At 41.4% G+C, this 24,338-nt stretch overlaps 4 protein-coding genes across 5 annotated transcripts; 3 read left to right on the top strand and 1 right to left on the bottom strand.

Moving 5' to 3' along the window:
- Positions 1-141: 141 nt before the first annotated feature.
- On the top strand, positions 142-10,677 carry fam193b (family with sequence similarity 193 member B). Its single transcript, XM_044040770.1, has 10 exons — positions 142-425; positions 1,889-2,167; positions 3,568-3,754; positions 6,522-6,740; positions 7,277-7,688; positions 7,797-7,980; positions 8,072-8,305; positions 8,885-9,941; positions 10,033-10,108; positions 10,252-10,677. The coding sequence occupies exons 1-10, from the start codon at positions 267-269 to the stop codon at positions 10,346-10,348; spliced, it is 2,904 nt and encodes a 967-aa protein (XP_043896705.1). The 5' UTR covers positions 142-266; the 3' UTR covers positions 10,349-10,677.
- Positions 10,678-12,048: 1,371 nt separating this feature from the next.
- Positions 12,049-18,133, top strand: LOC122777996 (probable ATP-dependent RNA helicase DDX41). Its single transcript, XM_044039491.1, has 17 exons — positions 12,049-12,228; positions 13,086-13,181; positions 13,386-13,536; positions 13,628-13,702; positions 13,817-13,877; positions 13,968-14,104; positions 14,222-14,294; positions 14,612-14,765; positions 15,012-15,148; positions 15,434-15,596; positions 16,098-16,229; positions 16,315-16,386; positions 16,480-16,576; positions 16,845-16,994; positions 17,098-17,169; positions 17,284-17,394; positions 17,754-18,133. Exons 1-17 carry the CDS (start codon positions 12,202-12,204, stop codon positions 17,888-17,890), a joined length of 1,845 nt encoding a protein of 614 aa, XP_043895426.1. The 5' UTR covers positions 12,049-12,201; the 3' UTR covers positions 17,891-18,133.
- A 114-nt stretch (positions 18,134-18,247) lies between these two features.
- dok3 (docking protein 3) lies at positions 18,248-24,062 on the top strand. Of its 2 annotated transcripts, none has more exons than XM_044039700.1 (5): positions 18,248-18,520; positions 19,348-19,644; positions 19,900-19,987; positions 20,481-20,668; positions 21,135-24,062. In XM_044039700.1, the coding sequence occupies exons 1-5, from the start codon at positions 18,437-18,439 to the stop codon at positions 21,969-21,971; spliced, it is 1,494 nt and encodes a 497-aa protein (XP_043895635.1). In that variant the 5' UTR covers positions 18,248-18,436; the 3' UTR covers positions 21,972-24,062. The 2 variants fall into 2 exon arrangements, with proteins under 2 accessions (XP_043895635.1, XP_043895634.1); XM_044039699.1 differs by having other exon boundaries at positions 19,897-19,987.
- atoh1b (atonal bHLH transcription factor 1b) lies at positions 22,869-23,585 on the bottom strand. Its single transcript, XM_044039701.1, has one exon. The coding sequence runs from the start codon at positions 23,583-23,585 to the stop codon at positions 22,869-22,871; it is 717 nt and encodes a 238-aa protein (XP_043895636.1).
- Positions 24,063-24,338: the final 276 nt, after the last annotated feature.

The raw sequence follows: 24,338 nt of genomic DNA, 5'->3' as shown, positions 1-24,338 counted from the left end.
GCTTGACCTAACTAAAAATGGCGACGCATGGCTTCACCTTCTGCTTACAATTTCAGTCGTAGTCTTCGCAAGTGAGTGAAGCTCCCACGCCCACAGTATCTTTAACCTATGAACTCCCGAGTGTGCCAGCCCTCCGCCATATTGACTGTTGTCTTGACTGGAGGAGATAGAGAACATTTTGAGGTCCGAGAATAAACGAAAGTGTGCTCCTTAAATATTCGAAACTGGTGCAAACTTGGCCAAAGCGAATCATAAACACCGTCGCAATGGCGAGGAAGAAAAGCAAGCAGCAAGGGGTCGCCCAGAAGGAGATGGTGCCTGGACAGCAGACCGCACCGAAGAGCCCAGTCTCTCCCGGCGATGCAGCAGGCGGTGGCGGTGGAGATGCTGGGCTGGATAGGCTGGCCACTACCAGAGCGAACCAGGTAGCTAACAGCAAGGCAGTCATTTCGTTTTAAAATAGGCTAGCTAGCATATATGATAACATCCGTCTACTAATCATAGCATCCCTCCATTGTGTTTTTATTTAATGCAGCCAGATCCTGCAGAGGTGAGGGTATATACACACGCGGGCAGCGGGGAAAGCTATTTTAGTCTTAGCGGAGTAGTCGTTGATGTAGAGCTGTGCGTCGATTTGAGATGTAAATAAATAAATAAATAAATAAATAATATAGATCACAACTTGGCGAGCAGAATCGCTAACGCCAGCCGGCTTTGAGGCAGTGTGACTGGCGTTGTAGCCCGTCCCCTCTGGTCGGACAGGTGACATTGTACTACGGGTCAGGTCGTCTCATTTCCAGCGTTTACAACTCGCCCAGGCTAGCTAGCATTAGCCAGGAGGCTAGCCGGGCTACAGCTAGCGTGCTGCAAGCGTGCTACACTTGAACACATCCACAGAGACCACTACCTTGCTATGAGCTAATCTGCTAGCCAGCTATAATACAAACACCGGGACTGTAATTAGGGTACCACAGTCCCCGACACCGTTTCACCTGTTTATTTTAGTCCGCGAATGCATATGTGTGGGAGGTTTTAGTGCATACAGTATCACACAGTTACGATCAGCCAGTGTTGCTGGCTACTAAGCAGTTAGCAACATCACACATCGCAGTTCAGTTGATGTTATAAGCTGAAGGCTGGTGCACCGCTATAACTCCCCGAGCCTTCTCTTACTATGTGTTTTGAATGGCCGTATATACACGGCTCGCACCAAAATGTAAGATATTTGGATTAAAGACAGAAATGTGCTACTCTTAATTAAGAAACGATCTGAGTATCTTTATGAATGTGGTGTGTCTGTTATGAGTTTCGTATCAGATCATTTTAAGATAGCTTTAAATGTGAGGAAAATATATATTAAAACTTAATTTCAAGTGGTATAGTTTCGTTCATTTTCGGATTGTTTGATTGTCAAAGTTGTGAAGTGCACTGTCTTTGTCACTGAACCTTTTGGGGTACTTAATACAAGATCCAATCCCAAAAACGGTGCAGGTAGACACACTGCAGACCATTTATTTGTCAGAGAATCATTACTTTCAGGCTAAAACAGGAATGGAGTTGGAAAAACACAAAATAAACCATTTGTAGACATACTGTTTATTATAAAACAGCCAAGGAAAAACACCAAAATACTGAGTGTCCTTTGTTGTTGCTCAGTGTCCTTTGTTGTTGCTCTTTGGTTACTGTGTTGTATTCTTAATCCTTGAATTTACTGGTGGACTACACTGTGACATGATCTTAAGATGTTACACTGTTTATGTAGCTGACAAAGCTGATGCCACCCAGCTTAAACAACCCATAGTGGAAAAGCAAACCAGGTCCGGGTTTAAGTTTCAGAACCATACCTTGGCTGACTGACTGATGACCTCTTTTTTCTCTTCATACCTAGCCTATGCACACCTGCTGCCTCCTGTGCCACCGTGAATTTAAGGACTGGGGAGCAAGCTCTGTGAATGGACTCCCTGGTGGCCACGGGACCAAGTTGGCTGATGCTGTGCCTGCGCTCTCCCAGGCCTTATTGCGGGAGACGCCTGGGCGTAAGCTTGCTGATGCCGTGCCCTCGCTGTCTCAGTCCCTGCTGGGAGAGGTGCCTCTGTGGATCTGTCAAAGCTGCTGCAAGAGTGTTGAGGAAGAGGAAAGACGGAGCACACAGGAGCAGCCGACACCGGTAAATAAAAGCATTCTGATTTGGGACAAATGTATGGGTCATTTTTTTAACAACTTCATTTTACCACTGTATTAACTTGTTAACTTGTTTGTTTCGGTTCTGTCAACTGATGTAATCTCATCTTCATTCACTGCGTAGAGTAATCCATTTTCATGTGCTTTCACACTAAATTATCAGCTTGGATTCAGTAAGTTTCAACATGTATTCTCCTTGTTATAACTTCAGAAGTAGTCAGTTTCCCTTTGTTACGACAACAACAGTAGAAACCTTTTCCTCTGTTTTTACATGAAATGCAAATGGTGACTTGCTGTATTATCACTGACTGCTCATGACGTTTTGCTGATGTTTGGCTCAAACTTGTTGTTACTCTCCATTAATGTGCTACCAAGATAAGAAAAAGATGTAGGGCACCAGGGCTGCCAGATTTATATATTTTTTGGCGTGTGCAGATTCCCACTTGAAATGGTTGTCTTTTTGCCTTTAGTTAGAGAGTGTACCAACGCGGTAATAGCTAGTACTGTAGGTACTTGTAGCACATAGGTAAAAAAAAGTATATGCTTATTCGGTCTTTGTGGATGTAATTGTCCTGCACAGACTCTTGTTGGTTTATTTGTTTATTTTGATTTTTGTATTAGCTTTTGTACCAGTCAGTGTGGCTGGTTTGCTGGTTATCCTTGAAATCTTATTTTGCCTATTCAATGTTGAGAAAATGGACTGGAGACATTCGGTGCTTTTCCATTATACTGTTCTAGTACTGCTCGGCTCGTCTCGACTGTACTCTGTTTGATATCAGGTGCGCGTTTTCCCGTTACGTCATAACGTACATAAAGTACCTCCACAGCGTGGGTAGGGTCTTCATAGCATGTCTGAGCAAAACTGCAAAAATGATGATTGTGTTAGTGTCTGTAAACGAAATGCAGTGAGACAGTGGCAAGGGAAGTGGGAGATGGAACCAAAGTGTCTGCATTATCACTCTCTGCAGCCTTAAAAAGGTTACTTTCAAATAAGGTTAAAGAGAAGAGATATGTTGTCCTATCTCGATTGTGATTGGGGCATTGTGTATAAGCTTTCTGAAAACAAGATGAGAACACCGAGTTGGTCTGTGCCAGTGTGGCACTTTTTCCCTAAAATACATTTTGAACATTGAGAATAGTCATCACCTTACCATGAAGGCAGTTTTAGCATTTCTTAAAGCAACTAGTCTAGCAAGAAGAAACATAAAAGACATAAAAGACATTTGGCCTTTAATAATTCCACATCCAAGACATAATTGAATTTGGACCTATGGTTTATTTTTTACGTCAAATTAAGACACACTACCAGAAAGTGAGCCCATGTCGGTCGATGTATGATTAAATAATTTGGTGTGTTGGTTTTTTTCTTTCTTTCTTTTCCTTTAGATGCCATTGTCACACTCTTCCTCCTGTAAATCCCAGAGCTGTGGGAACGGTTACTCGGAGCAAAGCACTGTGGACTGGGATCCGAGTTCCTTCCTGTCAGCCCACAAACTGTCAGGTCTCTGGAACTCTGCTCACTCTAGTGGAGGGGAGCACTGCAACCACAACACTTCATCACACTCGCAACAAGGTCGGTCATCACAGGGTAGAAGATGGGTCCACACAACATTTAATAAACATGGCAGTAATCAATTCAAATAACACAAACTTTGATTTCAGGCTTTGTTGTAAGTTTCAGTTAAGTAAAATGCACACACATTACATTAGATTCAGAGCATGTCATGGTGAGTGCTTTGTTAGCATTTCTGTCTACTTATTATGAGATTCCAATTCTACCTAAATCAAAACAAGGCCACACTTAATTAAACTACAGAACTAAGCATATTATGTTACATGCCTGGTCTAGTGGTTTGCTAAATATAATTATGGAATGTTTTATTTTAAAATAAAATGTTGACTGTCAAAACATGTCTTTCATACTAGTCATGAGATGGGATCATTTTTCACATATGATTATCTTCCAAAATTTAGCATTTCTGCAGAAGCTTTTGTTACTGGAATTATATGTGTAATGATGGACTTGTTAAAACACACATATAATTGCACAAGTACAAAGAGTAAGTGTTAAAAATGAAGAGAACAACCAATATGAATAAAACAATGATAACAAGTACACTATGTGATTTGTTTAGGTCAGACACCATTATATGTGCTTGATTATAGTCATCAGGTGTAATGAAATGAAATAATAAATGAACAACCAATGCCATATTGGTGAGGATGTGTCACGGCATCCTCACAGAAAGTAATGTGATGTGGACAAGTAACAGCAAAGCTTACTTACAATTCAAATTGATAATCCACAGGACTATCAAAGGACATGCCCATAGTTTTAAATAGGATGTTTTTCAAGTAATAAACAGCCTATATCATATCAAATGAAATGTTATTTTTATGCCGCCAAATTACACATTGTCTCAAGCTTTACATAGTAAGGCAGAGAGAACTGAAGAGAACCCCAACAGTCCACACAATGAACAAACACTTGGCACCAGCAGAGAGAAAGAAATCTCTGGCAGAACCAGACTCAAAGACATGCAGCCATATGCCTCAGCCGGTTGGGGAGAAAGTACAAAATTGGGGACAAAAAGTGGTGAGAGAGGGAAAGAGGTTGGGGTGAGCTAAGGTTGACCATATGACTGGGCAGAGTACCTAAATCCAGACATATGCTGGACTCCCAGTTGTCATAACAATGGTGATGACAATACTACTACTACTACTACTAGCAGCCTTGCAACTGGATCTGGTTCCTGTGGCCCAGGAGCCACTTGTACTTGCAGAATGTGGAAAGAGAGGAAAAACACAAACTAAGGGAGAGAAAGACAAAGGTCACTGTCATGTAGTGATGGCATATTCATACAAGGAGTATAAGAAATTGAGTGCTCATTGCACCACAGGAGTTCCCACTGCAGTCTAGGCCTATAGCAGCATAACGAAGGGACAGTTTTTCCTGAGCCAGCCCTAACTCTAAGATTTATCAAAAATGTAGGTTTTAAGTCTAACTTTAAACACAGAGAGGGTGATCGCCTCTAACTGATAATGTAAGCTGATACCACAGGACTGTCACACACATATTCTCTTTGGAAGTCACATGTGATTGACCTTTGCAAAAAAGTATGCTAATGTAGCAAAATACGCTTGACCACAATAACCTGACACAGTGACTGATTCAACAAACTAAAATGACTCGCGCGTAATGAACCGAGTATACTGAACCTAGTCAATAGCTCCGCCCCTTAATTTATAAGCTACAGGATGGAAACATGAATAAACATTTTTGTGATTATACAACCACTAGTATAAACAAAATGGCACATTGTGTTCCTTTATACTTAAGAGAGGTTAAAACATCAAGCATAGAAAATCTGGCTTCTTGCTGAAATGGGAATATACAGTGTTTGAGCCAAGCTACAACATACTGTCTAGGTCATGTCATGGACTGGATCTTATTTCCTTCTGAGAGGAAGCAGTACCCATACTTCTCCAAAGAAGAAACTTAATGGGAGCAAATTCTCCTACTTTGAGATCATGTTAGATTAAAAAAAAGTATAGATTATAAATATATCAAATCTACTCCCTTCATAGTAGGACAAAAAATAAGAAGAATTTGTTAAAGTCTACCCTTACTGTTCAATGATCTGACAGTGTTGAGTGTGTTGTAACTTCTGTAAGTATTTCCGGTGCACTACCTGGCCACTTGTAAGAGAAGAGAATAAACCTGAAAGATGTACTGATATTATAAGTGGAAATGTGAATGTTTATTTTAGGTTAGGGAAATGCCATTTATTTCCTTCTGATCCTTTGCTTCTCATCAAACCATCTTGTGGAGATCACCTGATCCACATATGTGGTTGTATTTCTAGTTTAGCAACTGCTCAAGTGGATCATGTTAGTGAAAGTATTCATAAGTAAAGATGTGTATGCTCGGTGCATGCTCAATGTTTAAGTATCTAATTAATTATTAAAGTGCTAATTAAAGTGCTGACTGAAACAATGGTTATGGGCTGTGTTTACATACCATGGTAACCACTAAGGTTACTGTAATGTACAGGAGTACAGCATTATGGGTGATTGTTATATTAAATAATTCAGAAATTGTTGCACCGCTCTGTCGTATTTTATATTTTATTCGACACAAAGGGGCTTTATGTTTCTCATAAAAGACAAATTATCCATTGGATATTTAACATCAACAAGTATGTATGAAGTATGAAGTGAATTCTTTTTATTATGTCATTACTCCTATCAATGGCAACATATTGTGATATCACAACTCATGTATTTACTACCACTAACCATTATCACATTTTGTGAAATTACTCTTCACCTCCATCTAGGTGTAACACCGGGCTCAGTCTGTCATGAGAAAAGAGGACTTCACGAAGCTCCTGGGAAATCTGCTAAAACATCAGGGACCAAAGTCTGTCCCTACAGTCATCCGTCGTCCCAGAATTCCAGTGGATCTTCTGCTGGGAACCCTCTGTCTACCTCAGCAGACCTTTGTAAAACCACTCCCAAGCACTTCAAGACCATGTGCCGTCGACCAACACCCCCAGGTAAGTACTCTTTTTCTCTTGGGGATCTGTGGCATTTAATTGAATCAAAACCCAGTTTTGGCAGTTAGTTGTTTAACATTTGTTCTCGCTAATGTATTTTAAATTTATAATTTCATGTTTTTTTCATTATATGAGACTGTAAAATGCATTCAGTATATTGATCAATTTGCCATATTGTATTCTTATTTTTATTTTTTGACAAAGCAAATGTCGTGCACCAGGGCTTACTCGGCTTTAAACATAACTTAACATAATAAACTTGCACCTCAAAACATAAAACGTGCGCTCTGGCTGGTTTGACTATTTTGGCTGCTGTCAAAACAACTCTTTTTCTTGAATGTTGAAGCCATTGTGCACCTCGACAAACGTTCTTGTAGGTAGCACATTCCATTTCAACCCATAAATGTTACAAACTAAGACACTAGTGGTAATTGCCCGACTCATGTCGAGCAGAAATAGTAGCTGAAGTCTACGTAGACTTGCTTGATCACTTGCTTAATTGATATTAATTTGTGTTGATGTTTGCTCTCGTTCAGGTGAAGCCTTCCACCCCAGTGACCATCATCAACACACAGACTTGTCGGTTCCCCCCAACAGTCCCACCGGCTTGTCATCCCAGCATTCCTCCCTCCTGCCCCCAAAGCCGAACTCTGCGCAGCACGGTCATGTAACCTCCTCGTCGGGCACGGGTGTGGCAGCCCACGCTCCTTTCTCCCCGCTGGTACCAAATCTCCACGGCCCGACAGCCAAACTTAATTCGCCCAGTCCAGATAGCCCAACGTCTGTACATAAGCCCAGCCCGTGCAAAAACTCCCACATTCCTGCTGTGAACACACAACACAGCAAACTGGGCACGTCTTTAATAGGCTGTAACCATCCCTGTAATGGGCACAGTCAAGGAACAGTGGCTCCTCCCAATGTAGGTCATCTGACAGCTGGGGCCTGCAGGTGAGGACAGATATCTTCACACTTCCTTTCTGGGTATGCAAAATTGTCACAGAATCCAAAAGCCTTTTGGGTGTTTGTGTCATTATGTCATTTTCTTCTGATTTGTAGGGATCAGGCATGTAAGGGGCACAAAATGACAAATGGGACATTGTGTCATCCTTCATCTGAACTGGAGGAGGGGGAAGATGAAGACAGCAGCTCTGAGAGGAGCTCCTGTGCCTCTTCTTCCACCAACCAGAAGGATGGAAAGTACTGTGACTGCTGCTACTGCGAGTTCTTCGGACACAATGCGGTAAATTGAAATTCTGTAGTAATAACTAAGACTTTATCACCCTTGACATCATGACAAGATATCAATATTTGTGTATATTCTTTGATCTCAGCCTCCAGCTGCACCAACGAGCCGAAACTATGCTGAGATCCGAGAGAAACTCCGCTCACGTCTGACCCGGCGCAAAGAGGAGCTGCCTCAGCGTCAAGATTCAGACCTGACTGTTGCCGGTGTCATTGACAACAGAGACGTGGACGAGCTGCTAGACTTCATCAACAGTTCTGAGCCCAAACCTGTCAACAGTGCCAAGGCTGCCAAAAGGGCTCGACACAAACAAAAGAAGAAGGTAAGATAACGACAGATGCTACTTTTCTTTTACCTGGAGTATATGTCATATGTGTTTAAGATTTTAACCTGGCTACAGCAGAAAATGTTTGTTTGGCACTGTTGGTGATATCATTTAACCGTACATGAATGTTTTGTCCCGTGTGTCTTTTTTGGAGAGAGAGATTGTTTATTTGATATCCAAGTGTAAATGACAGACTCTGCCAAAAATGGTGTACCTAAAATTGACTTCTACAGTTAATTTGAAAAATAAGATTGGATTTTCTTATAACCCTGATTGACGTCTTTTTCTTTGGTGATTTCCTTTCATCTGCTTTAATGTTGCATTTCTGACTCCACAACCCTTCATCTCTCTTTTACCTTTCTCTTACCTTAACCTCAAGAGTTACTGCTTTAATTTGGAGATCAATGTAACAAAGAATAGGTAAACTAGATTTGGTTGCTTTTTGTTGGTCTGTTTTGATGCACATGATGTTCTACATGCTTTGATGAATGCCAGAAAAATTACACAGGCCTGTTAATGAATTATGTCCGTAAAAGTATGTTTTAAGTGTGCATGCCTATACTCTGTGTGTTTCAGGAAAAAGCACAGCAGTGCAACGTGGGTGCTGCAGGCAGTGACCCCCACTCCAATCCATCTGAGCCTGTCGATGAGCCCATACCTGATGGTTCTGAAGCCAGTCGAATGCTGGACTGGCCTCAGCTGGAGCTTGAGCGTGTCAACAGTTTTCTTACCAGTCGGCTGGAAGAGATTAAGAACACTATCAAAGACTCAATCCGGGCCTCGTTTAGTATGTATGACCTCAATCTGGATGTCAATGACTTCCCAAAGAAGGCAGCCACGTTGGAGGGCAACCATTTACTGTCTCATCTCAATGGTTCCTCTGATCTGCAGCAGATAGACCTCGACCTTGCCCCTCTTTCACTGGGATCCTTTAAGAGCCACCTTGATCTGGTTAATGGATGGGAGGACACAAATGCTGTGTCTTCCCCTAATACCACCACCATGGCATCGGGAGTAACTGTTGGGTCAAAGGACATCCAGCGGTTGCACACTACCCCCAGTCTATCAAAACTCATAAGGGTTCGCTCACCAGAAAGATGCACGTCTACTGGATCTGACAATTTGCCACAGGTGCCAGCCTTAGCCACGGCTAAATCAAAGGAGGACACCCCTGATCCCAAGAACACAGTTATTGGGAATGGTGGTGCAAAGTCTAAGAAGAATAAAAAGCAGCAGCAAAAACAGGAGCAAATTGTGCCTGAGCTCAATTCCAGTAAATCAGTCAAAGCCGTCTCCAGGAACGAATCGCAGAAAGTCAGTGAGAAAGAAAATGCTTCTAATGGCTCAAAGGTTGGGAACAAACAACCACAGCATTCTACAGATAACCAGAGAAATGGCCTTAAGAAAGCTGAGGAAGGCAGGTTGTCCAAACATGCAGCAAATGGGGCGAATGGTGGCCTCCCCAATGCACAAAGAGGTAAAGGTGACATGGAGACGCGGGGAAGTCGATCTGAGCAGGATGCAGAAAGTAGAACTCATCACACCATTCCAGCAAATGGACAACAACAGCAACAAGCCAAGGGGAAAAATAAGAAGAACAAGAGCAAAAATGAAAAATCCAGCAGTGCTATTGGTACGGGACGAAATCTGCTTATAACACTATTGTTATGATTGCTCCTCATTTTCAATCTTGGCATTTAATTTTGAAGTTTTATTTCCTTCAGATGATGTGTTTCTCCCGAAAGATGTGGACCCAACTGAAATGGATGAGATTGATCGGGAAGTGGAATACTTCAAAAGGTAAGTATAATATAGTGGTAGATCTTTAAGTACCTTCAAGGAAAAAACTGCCAAATTTTTATGTTGATATTGAATTAAATGCATCTCTAAAACTGGCTTTTATTTCTCCTTCCTCTTGTTGTTTGTTTCTTGGTTCACTGTAGGTTTTGCCTGGATTCTGCAAAACAAACTCGCCAGAAGGTAGCAGTGAATTGGTCCAACTTCAGCCTCAAAAAGGTTCCTTCCAATGCAGCTCAATAACTCTGATGAGTGCCAGAAAGGAAAAGAACTTCGCAGTCTTTCAGTACAACCCTGTTTGGCCTGAAGCCTTCTCTCATTCCCTGTTTTCTTATCTTCTTTACAAAGCCAAGGGACCCTGGTTCAAATTCATACTCCATCCAGAAGACTGAAATGTAACTTGTGGCTAACAAGCCAGGGATCATTCTCAAGGCCAACTCTTTGCTCTTATTGCAATGTTCACTAAATGAGAGATGCAAAATGGAAAAAGTCTGACTCCACTGCATCCATGTGCTTACGTATGTAGTATGTAAACAATTACCTTACATGAAATAAATGTTTTTATCACAAAATCTGAGACATTTTAACGTTGTTAAACTTCTGAATTTCGATTGATTTGATTCGGTGCTCATCCTCTGTCACATTACGACTCACCACACCAGCCTCTGTAGACGCTACAGACCATTTTTCTTGTACTTTCACAACTGACAAAAAAGGAGCACATGACATTTAACCTAAATGTTATGGTGAAACACTTTTCTACAGGGAACAACTGTGGCAACAACTGTGTTGAATTTACTTCAAGGCAAACTGCAGTGCATTTTGGTGGTGGTTGATAACTTTTAATTTGAGAGTTTTTCTTAGATTTAAAGTTTGATCAATCATAAAATATTGTGGAATCAGTAATGGATGAACTGACAAGCACATGATGACCTCACTGTTAACTTTTATGTACGAAATTATCTGAAACACAAACATGAAATGTTTGACCGCTTTTGGTACACCAACAACATAAATAGAACTTTGTGAGAAAATATCCATTTACTTTGTACAACACGTTGTGCTCACAGGAGGCATCTAGAACATATTACTCCACTTAGGTACCAATGCATGATAGTGTCATTTTGTCCTGTCCTGTATCTGGCAAATGCGTCTGTTGCGTCTGTATCAAGAATTGGTGTTAAACTTGGAGCGATGCTGTTTTAGTGATATTCCGTACACACTCAATAGAACAAGTCTTTTGCCACAGTTTTTGCTCATTCCCAAATTATTATTATTTCAATCTCCACATCCCAGCCGGTACACCGGTGTGCATTGTTTATTTTAACAATAGAACCCTCACGTCTTGTTTGACAGTCAATTTTAATGCTTGTACATACTGAGTGATTATTTTGGGCCTTTTTGAGCCTTTGTCATGTCTCCCCCCAGGTTCTCTGACCTTTATGGCACCGTCCGCCTCAGCTAGCCTATGTGAAGTCCAAGTCTTGATTATCTTTTGATCCCAGAAGAGTTGACACTTTTGGGACCAGGGCCTCAGGATGTACACCAGTGTCCTATGTTTTAGCTGATGGCTTTTTCTGAGATGGTTTCTTTCCTGAATTTGTGCTGAGATTTTGTTTTCATATGATATCTCTGATGCTTTTCAGGCTATATACAAGTAGAGAGGTTTATCTTAAATGTTTCGAATGTAGATTTATACTATTCCAATAATAGCCAGTGTATGTTGGCTTGTTTCTTTTTTTTAAATTCACTTTTGATACTGTGAAAAATCTTTCGGTCAGAAAGATTAAAAACAATACAGTTTTGACAAAAAGAAAGTGTGGTGTTTGCTTTCAAAGTTCAATTTTGAAAAAGTTTGGTGTCCATGACATCTTCCATCTGCACCACCTGTTCCTCCTGCTCCAGACTGAATCGCGCTTTTTTTGGACCCTGCGTTTCTTTGAGGTTTGATCCTTCCGGCTTTCCGTACACAGCGTCACAGTTTCCTTTCATACGTAAACTGGTCTAGGTGCTGTTTTATATTTCTATGAACAACATTTAGTGATAGGAACCGTGTCTTGCGTTATTAGAGAACGTTACTGTATACTTAACATAAAATGGAGACCGATAATGGACCTCGGAAGGTAAGCAAGGCTCATGCTATCGTCTATACACGGTCTAATGCTAGCCAAAGTCAGCTAGCTAGCCGAACATCTGACCATTTATTTATTCACTTGGTCGAAAACTGGTCGCCATAGCTAATGCATTCTCGCAAGTATTTAAACTCGAGGTTCAACTGTTAAGCTCTGGCTGCTGAATAATATAGAAGCTTGGAGTGCAGCAGACTAACTCACTGTTAGTTAGCCGTATTAACGGTTAACAGTATTGACTACGTAACTACGACGTTTCAGAAAAACGCACGACATGTAATAAAGAACATTATTAAAGTATCCCTTTATAGTGTGTGTGTTACAATAAAGAACACGTGTCTTCATAAGTCTTAACTAAGCGAGTTGGTAGATTACGCTCGTAAAGTCAGAATGTAAAAGTCTGAGAGCGAGAAAACCTCACATGGTTAACTTCTGATAACAGGCTTCTCTCTGACCATGCTTTGTTTACTATAAAGTGAAACGAAGCCGTAGGTGCCATCATTAAGCATTAATCCACATTAATTAACGATTAGAGCCATTTGGTATATTCATTTATTAAGGCTTTGCATCTTTTGGATACAAGCAAGACAGACACCGTTGATATAAAATGTTTGGGCAGTGTACAGAACCAAACAATGATACATATACCAGAATATTACAGATTAAGATCAATTGTATCTAAATAATGCCACTGAATCTGTTTTTACAACCTTGGTTGCTGCTTCATGATTTTTGTATGTGTGTATCGTGGTATTGGTATTAGATAAGTCTTCTTTGAAGGATTTATACTGGAGAAAGTGAAGACAAACTTAAAATGTAACATAAGTGATGTTGCTGATGTGATTGTACAGAGAATGCACGTGGAGTTTGACCAGCCGGGCTCAGAAGGATCAGAGGATGATGATTATGTTCCATACGTTCCAGTCAAGATAAGAAAACAACAAATGGTAAGTGATTGATCACTTGGACATAAAGGATAAGTCTACTCTGCCAGGTTGGGTATCAGGGCTATCTATACATTTACTATTGCCCAATGAAGGTCATGTATATTTGAAAGACCCTTGTATGCTTTTTAATTTCTATCTGCACTGGATATTAATGTCTATTACAGTTTCAGATTCAATACATATTGTTAAATATTTAACTCACAGCTACAGAAAATGCTGCGCCTGCGAGGGAAGGCAGTGGACGAGGAGCACAAGGACAGTGGGGAGGAGCAGAGGGACGAGGATGAGGGTCTTGGTCCACGATCTAATGTCAGTCTCCTTGATCAGCATCAGCACCTCAAGGAAAAAGCAGAAGGTATTCTAACAATATTTAGCTTGGATTTTGACAGTTGCCTGTCCAATTCACAGTGACTTAATTGTTCAATGATATGCTTTTATATCTACAGCCCGGAAAGAGTCAGCCAAAGAGAAACAGCTGAAAGAGGAAGAGAAGATTCTTGAGAGTGTTGCTGAAGGCAGAGGTAAAATTAAACTTAGAATTAAAAGATAATCAAATTAATGTAAAGCAACTGTTACTTCAGAAATGGTTTAACTTGCTAAATTAATTCTGGGCACTTTGAACTCTCCTCTGTCAGCTCTGATGTCTGTAAAGGAAATGGCCAAAGGTATCATATATGATGATCCAATAAAAACAAGGTGAGTTTTTTTTCCATCAAATAAGGATATAAGTGTTTTGTGCAAGTGTGGTTTCATTTTGGGTTTTAATTATTTGTTTATTTATTTTAGCTGGAAGCCTCCTCGTTATATCCTTAATATGCCAGACACACGGCATGAGCGGGTCAGGAAGAAGTTTCACATCCTGGTTGACGGAGACGAAATCCCTGCTCCAATCAAAAGCTTCAGGGAAATGAAGCTTCCACCAGGTTACAACAAACTCCCATCTTTGCTCATAAAATTACACTTTGACTCTCTTTACAAAGACTTTAATTCTTACATGTGATAAATAACTGGCAACTACAATATGTTTATTGTGTTTGCAGCAATTCTAAAGGGTTTGAAAAAGAAGGGTATTGTGCATCCTACTCCAATTCAAATCCAAGGAATCCCCACAGTGTGAGTAGAATATACATCCATCCATCCATCTTCTACAGCTTTTTCTTCCACACGAAGGTCATGGGGCTATAGGCAGTGTACACCCTGGACAGTTTGTCAGTCCATCACAGAACCACAGAGAGACAAACGACCATTCACATTATCACCTAGGGTCAATTCAGAGTGTCCAATTGACCTAATCCCCATATTGCATGTTTTTGAGAACCCGGAGAAAACCCACGCAAGCACGTGGAGAACATGCATAGAATACACAATATATTTGAACATTTTTTGTTGAGTTCTTTTGAAGTCTTGACCCGACCCTTGTTTGTGTTTAGTCTTTCAGGTCGTGACATGATTGGCATTGCATTCACTGGATCAGGAAAGACTTTGGTTTTCACTCTGCCCATCATCATGTTTTCCCTGGAACAGGAAAAGAGGCTGCCTTTCTTTAAGAGAGAGGGACCATATGGACTGATCATCTGTCCTTCAGTAAGACAAACATATTTTATTCAAAACAGTTTGAAATTTGTCATGGAGTCTGAACTCATTGTTAGGATTCTGTATATTCTATAAATATGTAAACTGAGTGTTGCCTTTACTGTTCGGGACCATAAAAGACCCAAATAATCACATGGCATTTCTTATGGTACTGTAAAATGACCATTATATGCACTACCTTGCTTTTTCTGCAGCTAAGTATATCTGATTTGTAATACCTTTCTATTGTTATTCCAGCGAGAGTTGGCGAGGCAGACGCATGGCATCATTGAATATTACTGTAAACTGCTGGAGGAGGAGGGGGCTCCTCAGCTGCGCACTGCCCTCTGCATTGGAGGAATGTCTGTCAAGGAACAGATGGAGGTTGTGAAACAGTAAGTAAGAGACAAGATTTGTGTGAAATGTTTGGTGCCTGTTTGAGTTTACAGCATAAACTGGTGTTAAACAAAAAGCAATGATTTAGCTCCATTTATCTGTTATCTGTAAGGTGCAATGTTGATAAAATATTTGAAGTTCTGGTCCTGATGTGTTTACAGATAGCATTTCAACCTAACTTTTTGCATGGCCACCTAAAGAGCCTGGCATTAACACTACTGTATTTTCAAAAGTCCAAGTCATAAATTGTGCCAAGTTTTGAAAGTGTTTCCTTCCAATCATAGTGGGGTCCACATGATGGTCGCCACCCCAGGCAGACTAATGGACTTACTGCAGAAGAAGATGGTGAGTCTGGACATCTGTCGTTACTTGGCTTTGGATGAAGCTGATAGGATGATCGACATGGGATTTGAGGAAGACATCAGAACCATTTTCTCCTATTTCAAGGTGAGGTGCTCCTTTATGGCGTTAACTCACAATAACCGCAACATTCTCATCAACAGAGTGAATTATAAAGTCAAACCAGCCTTGTGGTGTCTGGCAGGGAAGGATGCAGACTAAAATCTTTTGAAAAGTTAATCCTTACCTTGATTAGAAAACCATATTTCTGACAAAGTTGTTGTTGGCCATTGCAATTTTAAACAATTGAGGAGAGAGGAAGTCAAAGATGGGAGTAGAAAAGGATGATTTGTTCCAGAAGAACAAAAGAAGACAGTGATGCACCATTACAGGTGCTACTAAACACTTAACCACCTAAAAAACAACTTGATTTGGTCCTGATGTTTTGAGAGACCGGGGCTCATCATTTAAACACATCCAAAGATGTCTATATTCTGACCAATAATGTTGGCCTTTCCTTTTTTTCAGACCAAAATGAAACTGAAAAGTGAGTTTGCTAGATGAGGTTACGATGCAAAATTATTCCTAAAATGTGTTTTTTTTTTCAAGGGGCAAAGGCAAACCCTGCTTTTCAGTGCTACTATGCCCAAGAAGATCCAGAACTTTGCTAAGAGTGCGCTGGTTAAACCCATCACTATTAATGTGGGTAGGGCTGGAGCTGCCAGCTTGGATGTCATTCAGGTATGTTCATCTTTCTTTGTTGCAGACCGGTGTGTGAATTGGAGTTTTGGTGCATGTTGATAACTGGACTTTTGTGTTTGTGCAGGAAGTGGAATATGTCAAAGAGGAAGCCAAGATGGTGTACCTGCTGGAGTGCTTGCAGAAAACATCACCTCCAGTCAGTACTTTCACTTTATTACACTGACATATAACTAACCGACAAAGCCCAAACATCTCAAAAGTTACTAAATGTATCATCCTCGTATGACAGGTGTTGATATTTGCTGAGAAGAAGGCTGATGTGGATGCCATCCATGAGTATCTGCTGCTAAAAGGTGTGGAGGCAGTGGCCATCCACGGAGGAAAAGGTACACAGAACCATTTGAATCATTAACATACATAGTAGTCTGTCTGCGGAGAATTACATCTGGAATTTTTCCAAACCGAACATCAAGTTCACCTCAGGTTAGATCTTCAGCCTTTATGTCACTCATTGTGACCACAAGATGACACCCTGCTTCCAAAAGTTACACATTGCAGAACTTGATATCAAAACTGCAGAATTGAAGTTCTGAATTTGTTATTGTATTTTAAAATACACTTTACTTGATGTGATGCTTGATGATAATTTTTCAGATCAAGAGGAAAGAACAAAAGCCATAGAGGCATTCAAAGAAGGAAAGAAAGATGTCTTGGTCGCCACAGACGTTGCCTCCAAAGGTCTGGATTTCCCAGCTATACAGCACGTAGTGAACTATGACATGCCCGAGGAGATAGAAAACTATGGTAAGAGGATATGTCCAGCCTCTTAAAAATCAGTAGAATAGTATTTTGATTTTTCCTTTTTAATTAGTGAAGCTGGTTTGTTGAATTTTTTTTTTTTTTTCAGTCCACAGAATTGGTAGAACTGGACGATCAGGCAAGACGGGTATTGCCACAACGTTCATCAATAAAGGCTGTGGTGAGGGGAAATAAAACATACATTTTCAGAATATTTGCAGTGTATCATGATGATGTTGGTTTAATGCAGTGAATAGATGTTAACAGTAAGTGTGTGTCTTTCCTTTCCCTGTAGATGAGTCTGTATTGATGGACCTGAAAGCGCTGCTAGTTGAAGCCAAGCAGAAGGTTCCGCCTGTTCTCCAGGTTCTCCAGACGGGAGACGAGACCATGCTGGATATCGGGGGTAGGTCTTGCGCACAGTCCACCGTTTTGCCTAATTGTCTATTTTACAGATGTGTGCAGTACTGTGCAAAAATCTTCGGCCACCATTTCATTGGTTGTTAACTGGTAAATTTTATCCAAAGCGACTTACAGTAAGTGCAAACCTGAGTTCGTCGTACTGTCTGTTAGGCCAGGTTTATTCAAGACATGCTTGAGCGTTACTTTACCCATGTCGTAGTTATGTTGGCGTCAAACTCATTGTCAGCTTGCTAATACACAAGACTAAGGCCACGTCCAGACGGAAACGGATGTGCAGTACAGCAGACTGTGTGGAACAATCACTGATCTGTTTTGTTTATGTTTAATGTTGTCTTTTTACAGAGGAGAGAGGTTGTACATTCTGTGGTGGTCTTGGTCATCGTATCACAGACTGTCCTAAACTGGAAGCCATGCAGACCAAGCAGGTGACCAACATCGGGCGCAAAGACTACCTGGCTCATAGCTCAATGGACTTCTAAGAGTTTTTTATTTGCGGCAAGATTCTCCAAAGCTGAACAGAACTGAGAGACAACGTGTGTCATGTCACTGAACTAAGGAAGTTTATTTTTTATCATGAGCTTTATTTTGACTTCAGTCAGTTAAAAATATTGCTATCTTGCACCGTTTTCCCCCTCAATGTTTCCCATTCTATAAGTGTACCCCTTTGTAACATAGATTTTTGATAATAATGAAAATTGTAAATAAAACTACTTTGTTCCGTATCTGTTGCTCATATTCTTATCTGGAAAAAATAGAAAGGTGTGGTGCTGCTCTTGTACGGTGAGGAAGTTGCTAAAACAAGCAGAATAATGCAAAGGGAAGTTTGAGTCAAGAAGACAGCAACACTCTCTTTTGCAACAGTTGACTTGCAGATGTGAAGATCTGCAGATGTGCGATATCTTCACATTTAGCCCTGATGGACAAAGTAAGACCAAATCAAAGTGACCCATGACGTAACAAATACAGTTACTCCTGTGGCACAAGAAACCTAATTTAAACCACTGAGCTATAGAACACAATCAGTGATGGCATCAGTGAAGCGACTTGCAGGAATGGAATTCATCTTCAAGGAAGGGCTGGTGTACCTTCAGGGATTCAAGTTTGGAAAGGTAAGATAGAAACCTTTTTTTTTGGTCATTCAGTAATTATTGTTTTTCTCACGGTTATAATGCTTGTGTGAAGAAAGTGGCAACTGAAGGTGTTTGTTATTATCAAGTACTTGGCAAATGCTATCAGAACCTCATATTACCATCCCTAACTTCAGACGGGATTATTGCTTATTCTTTCACAAATAGGGGTTTTAGTAGATGATCTCACTGTTAAAAAGCCATCACTGAATTGTCTCTCTCCCTGTGAAATGTTGAAATTTTAAATCTGTATTACAGTACTCTTAATAACTAGGAAGTTTGCCAGCATACATTTTGTTGGCTGTTTTCATCACTAGTAACTAATCTAATTTTACCTGTGCCCACTTTTAGGATGTAATTAAAGCTCTGTTTCACAAATACCTTGATTTAAGAGTCATTTGACAACGTGAAGTGTGACTGTTGGGTCAGTATTAGTTAAGCTTAGATTAACAATTCTGAACTGCATGTGCCTTGTATTTATTGTGTACGGTCTTATAATAAACATTCAGGGTTTACCTAATCAATCAAATTTTCCCTTAGTTAACACTAAAATCATGTGTATGTTTTCAGAAAATAAAGAGCATTTTTAAACTGAGATTTTAGCAACATGCAGAATGCATTAGTGCTGCAATACCATACCAATCCACCCTGCACCATAACAAAGTGAAAAGACTGTAAAATAACCAGGTGGAACACCATAAACTCTCAAAATGGACCTAAACATACCTGCTTGTTGTGTGAGATCTAAACCAGTTACTTCATAACTGTACTAAAGAACCATTTATAAACAGTCACCTATTCACCCCCAGAGAACATGGCGGAAAGTATGGATGGTGCTCTACAAACCCAGTTCCACAGGGATTGGCCGGTTGGAGATCAACAGTGTACACATGGACAACATTGACCACAGGAAGTTGGGTCGCCACAAAGCACCAGAAAGAAAAGTTGTGCGTCTAAGTGATTTCCTCAGTGTCACCCCTGCAACAGAGGAGTCCTGCCCCGAAGGATGCATTGCTTTCTACCTTCACACGACACAGTGCATCTACACTCTGGCCTCTACAACAAGCCAAGAGTGGCTGAGTGCCCTCTGTCTTCTAGCTTTCCAGGTATCACACAGCTCTAGACTCAACCAATCTTTTCCGCTTATCAGGGTTATTATGGCTTATCCACAATCTGTGACAAATATGACAATGGGGAAGTGAATATTGTATCTGCAACTTCTTCCTCTTCACTTCTCCTATTCTTGTGCTTGCACAAGCTAGGCTGCTTCTTGCATCTTACCTCTCTGAGGCCATAAAACTGCGATAAGAGGGTGGTTTACACTCGACGTCCTATTTACCATGCTACTGTGTTTACAGAAGGATTCTGAAGAATCAGACAAAGGTGGTTTGGAGAGAGGAAATTGCTTGACCATGGAGAACAATGAACTTTACTCATCTTGGAATACTGGTAATACAAACTGCCGAATGACCAACAAGCATTTAAAAAAATAACATTATAAAAGCACCACACAATCCTGGTTCAGGAATGAGCATCCTGCCACAGCGATTTTTCTATTAGGGTTTTTAATGTGTACATTGGTGGAGCACCTCGGAAGATAATATGATTTTAAGTACATAATTGAACATCTTGACGTTATTATATTATGTTGACATATTATGGGGAGCAGTTTGCAGATATGATTTAGACAAACCAATGTAAACATCGCCACAGTGTAATGATCCACTTTGTGTTTCAGCTTTCATTCATCTAAATTTGCTATGTCAGGAGGCTTATACTAATGGATTAAAAAAAAAAATCTGCTAATGGACACATACTTCTGCACATGAAATATGCTTTATATGATTTGTTAATCAAGCGCTGCTTGGACCTCGTATGGATTATCCTCTGCTTCCATGTGCAGTCTTGGTATGCTGATGTGTTTTTGTCCTCTTGTGTTTAGATCTGATCCTTCCTCCAAACCGGTACCAAGTGACTGTCCTAAGCACAGAAGCATCCAGGAGGTGCAAACTGTCTGGGGAGTATCTGGTCTCCCCAGAAAAAGAGGCCATTATACTGCTGACCTGCAATACTAGTCACACAGTCTACTACTGGCCATACAGGCTATTGCGCAAATTCGGACAGGTTGAGGTAAAGTTGAAACTTAATTTAAGTGACAACCTAAACATTTTTTTAACAGATCTTTAAAGGTCCACTGTGTATCATTTAGGATGAAAAGTATGTTTATATAAATACATTTAAAATTAAAATTGTTTAGCCGTAGAATAAGCCTTTCATATGTAGTTTGGGCAACAGCCTTGCTTTACAGAGGCTGCCATCTGGCGTTGCCATGGTACAGCAGCCTGAACTGACACATCAGTCAGAACATGTGTTTTGAAGCAGACGCTTTCTACAGTATGCATTGTGACAGCTACTGTGCATGCCACCACTGGTGTGATTGGGAGAGGAGACCTGCAGTCTCATTATTAGCTGTCACTAGTTCTTATACATCAGGGCGTTGAAAGCAATAGTTAGACATTTGAAACAACTGTTTCAGCTTAAGAAAGAAAGAAAGACCCTGTTCTGCTAAAATGTGTATTAATGGCTGTGATTACAGGGAGGATTCAGCATTGAAGCAGGCCATCGCTGTCAGTCTGGGACAGGAGTGTTCATCTTCCTGTCCACGCGTGCTCCTGAGGTCTTCCAGATTATATTAGAGCAGTGCTATGCAGTGGGGAGCTCATCTGTTCAGCCTCTCAGCATCGACAGAGGATCATTATGTGCCCAGTCCCCCGATGTCCTCCCAACTCCAACTAACCAGCCCGCTGCTCCTCTTGTCTATAGTTCTGCAGATGTTTCTGCTCAGACAGAGGACAAGCCAGCCAACCCCTGCTCTTCTAATGACACCGCTGTACCAAACGTGATGCCACTATCTCACATTTCTAACAGCAGGGAGGCTGTGAGAGATGAAATTGAGGAGGAGGATGAGCAGTGTCATTCCCTGGAGGCTCTGCACCTGGACAGTGACATGGATGACAACATTTACTACAACTTGAGGAGATTCTCTCCTCGTCTGATCAGGAAGGACAACTCGGAGTGCATCTATGCGGATTCGAAAATAGCTGAATCTCCCACAGTCTCCCCGCATCAGACTTTCTCCTCACCCCTTCATCACCCCGATCCCCACCCTCCTCCTTGCAGCCTCTACCCCAAGCCTAGATGCCAGCGTCAGCCCCATGTGAATAATTTAATCCAGCCATGGCTCAGTACTCAGGCACAGGCAATGGATGACATGAAGGAGATGGAGGGGACCATCAGCTCCTCTGCCCATGCCACCCCCACCGAGGACCCCAGCAGTTTTAAATACAGGCTTGCAGAAATCATTTCTAAGGACCTGGCAAAGTTCCAGCCACCTCTCCCCTATGGTGTGGGCAGCCCAACATTTACTCAGTAGGCTATTAGTTAGCAGACAGACAAGGAGGGGCAATTTTAACCATGATGGATTGTCACGAGGGATCTTTTTTCCCCCCTTTTAATTTCTTTAAAACACCCTTCACTGGGAACATTAGATGTCAAATGTTTGGCTTGCGGATGTTCTTGTATTTATCTGTGGAGCCTGTCGCTTTACTCAGTGGATTGTTTTTGGAAAAAAACCCAGCATTTAATTAATGTTGTTCTTCACTGCTGGAACATTAGAGAGGATGTGGGTCCCTGTGACATCACAATTAGTTGATAAGCTGAATGAAAACCTGATTATTAATGAAAACAGCTTTGAAATGGACTTTTTTTCCCCCCTATTTGATGTACATGGTGCATAATAAGAGTTTTGCAGCAATGCAAAAAGACCAACAACCCTAATTGTGTTTTTGCTTTTTGAACACGCCGTATGTGCAACTTTCTGCTTCACATGGTGGAAAATATAAGAGTGTATTGAATATGTCGCTGACTGAAGTATGAAAGACACAAAGACAACGTAAAATGCATAGTTGTTTCTTAACTATATCTTTATTGTTGCAAACTAGTTTTCATAAAATACTCATAGCTAAACATAAATATGAAAATAATTATTTTTAATTTAGTCAAAAGTCATGAGTCACTTGTGATGTTCAGGGCATGTAAAGTGCATAAAAAGGCCTTTGGAAGTTCAAGGTGGCCTGAAGTCAAACATTCTCAGGTGTTTTCAGTAGTTTCTACATTATTTTTCCATTTGGCAGTGCAACACCTAAGCTAGTAATCATGAAGGAGAATACATGTAGGAACTATGATCGACATTTCTACACGCTGTAGTATTTGGTTCTCCAACAAGAGTCACTGCAGTGTAAATTGTCAGGAATCAGTGCTCAATGTTCTGTCATTGTCTCCCACTGTGGCTTTCCTCCATGTCACTGAGATGCGAGGATTCGCCATCACTGCAGTGGGATGAGGCCGTGGATTTATTTGACCCCAGGTCAGATGTAGGTCCAAGTATAAACAGGTGGCCCACGGAGGCACCGGAGTCTCGCTGTCCTCCCATCAGCTGGTCCTGCGCACTGACCGCAGGCAGCAGAGTCTGGATCAGACTTCTCCTGCAGGTATTGTCTGCTGAGCTCATGCGCTCCGACTGAACCACGCCGGCCAGAAGCTCCGACAGCTCAGTGATGTAAATCTGCGCCATTTGCAGAGTGTCATATTTGGACAACTTCTTCTCATTCTCCATTGACGGGATGACGCTCCTCAGCTCGTCAAACGCTTTGTTCAGGCCGTGCATCCTTCTCCTCTCTCTGGCGTTGGCTGCTACGCGCCGGTGTCTCTGTGGACCAGTGTAGTGGCTCGTCTTGTCTCCCTCTCCTGTACTCTCGCAGTCTGTCTCTGTGATCCCTGCAGCCGACGCGCACTCGGGCAGTTCACTTGATGGATGAAGTTTCTCCAGTGGGATGCCCACGTCGTGCGCGTCCCTCCTCGAGAACATACGGATTGAGTTTGCAGAAATCCAACTTTTGGAGTTGATGTGGGCCAGGCTGCGCTGCTGCAGCAGGGCGAAATCCTCCGGGTACTCGGACCAGCTTGAAATCTCTGCTTTTGCACTCATCACTGTACTGGCCTGAGGTCGCGCACAATGCAGGGAAAAGGTCACACAGAAGCTGATGTCCTCGCCTGTGAAGTGGGTTGCACTGCGCCAGCATTTTATATACAGCCAGCCTCCTCTCATGCAGTCACCTAAGTGTCACTCCCCAGCGCTCGGACTCAGCTCTGACAGCCCTGCAGCAGCCAATCACACAATCCCCTCTGACCCTGTCAAAGAACAACCAGACAATGCTCGACTTCCCCCCCCCCATTCCTATTGTGCATTGTAACTCAATCACGACCTTGTTATTATCCTCACACAGAGGGGGAACTGAGAGTATTAATCATTTAGGAGCGTGGCTTTAATGTTTCTGAAGCTTAATGATCTGATGAACCCAAGTCTGAGCTGCGTGTCACTTTGTCTTAATCCCACAAACAGCAACAATAAAGTAACAAGTGTGCAAGCCAAACATGCTTTCACATTTATTAGTAAGTTCAGCAACTTTTGAGAGTGAACTTGTATTTTTTTGTACCCACATTATCATTCAAGGCTGCATCCTCATCATCATCATCATCATCAGAGATTTCCACCACCAGGTTCCCAGTCCATGGAAAACAGACTTGGACGTGTTTCTCATGAGCAACCGACTCCTTAATGGTTTCTAACCCTTACAGGACGTGTCAGGGTACAGAGGCTTGTTCTCAAACAAGCAGTAAAATGTGGACGATGATTATTTGCCCGAGAATAATAAAAGGAACAGGTGGGAGACAAGGCCAG

The sequence above is a fragment of the Solea senegalensis genome, linkage group LG12, assembly GCF_019176455.1.
Source record: "Solea senegalensis isolate Sse05_10M linkage group LG12, IFAPA_SoseM_1, whole genome shotgun sequence".
Classification (NCBI taxonomy): Eukaryota; Metazoa; Chordata; class Actinopteri; order Pleuronectiformes; family Soleidae; genus Solea; species Solea senegalensis.
Note: the sequence above shows the minus strand (reverse complement) of the source record. Positions and strands in the feature narration are given on the sequence as shown.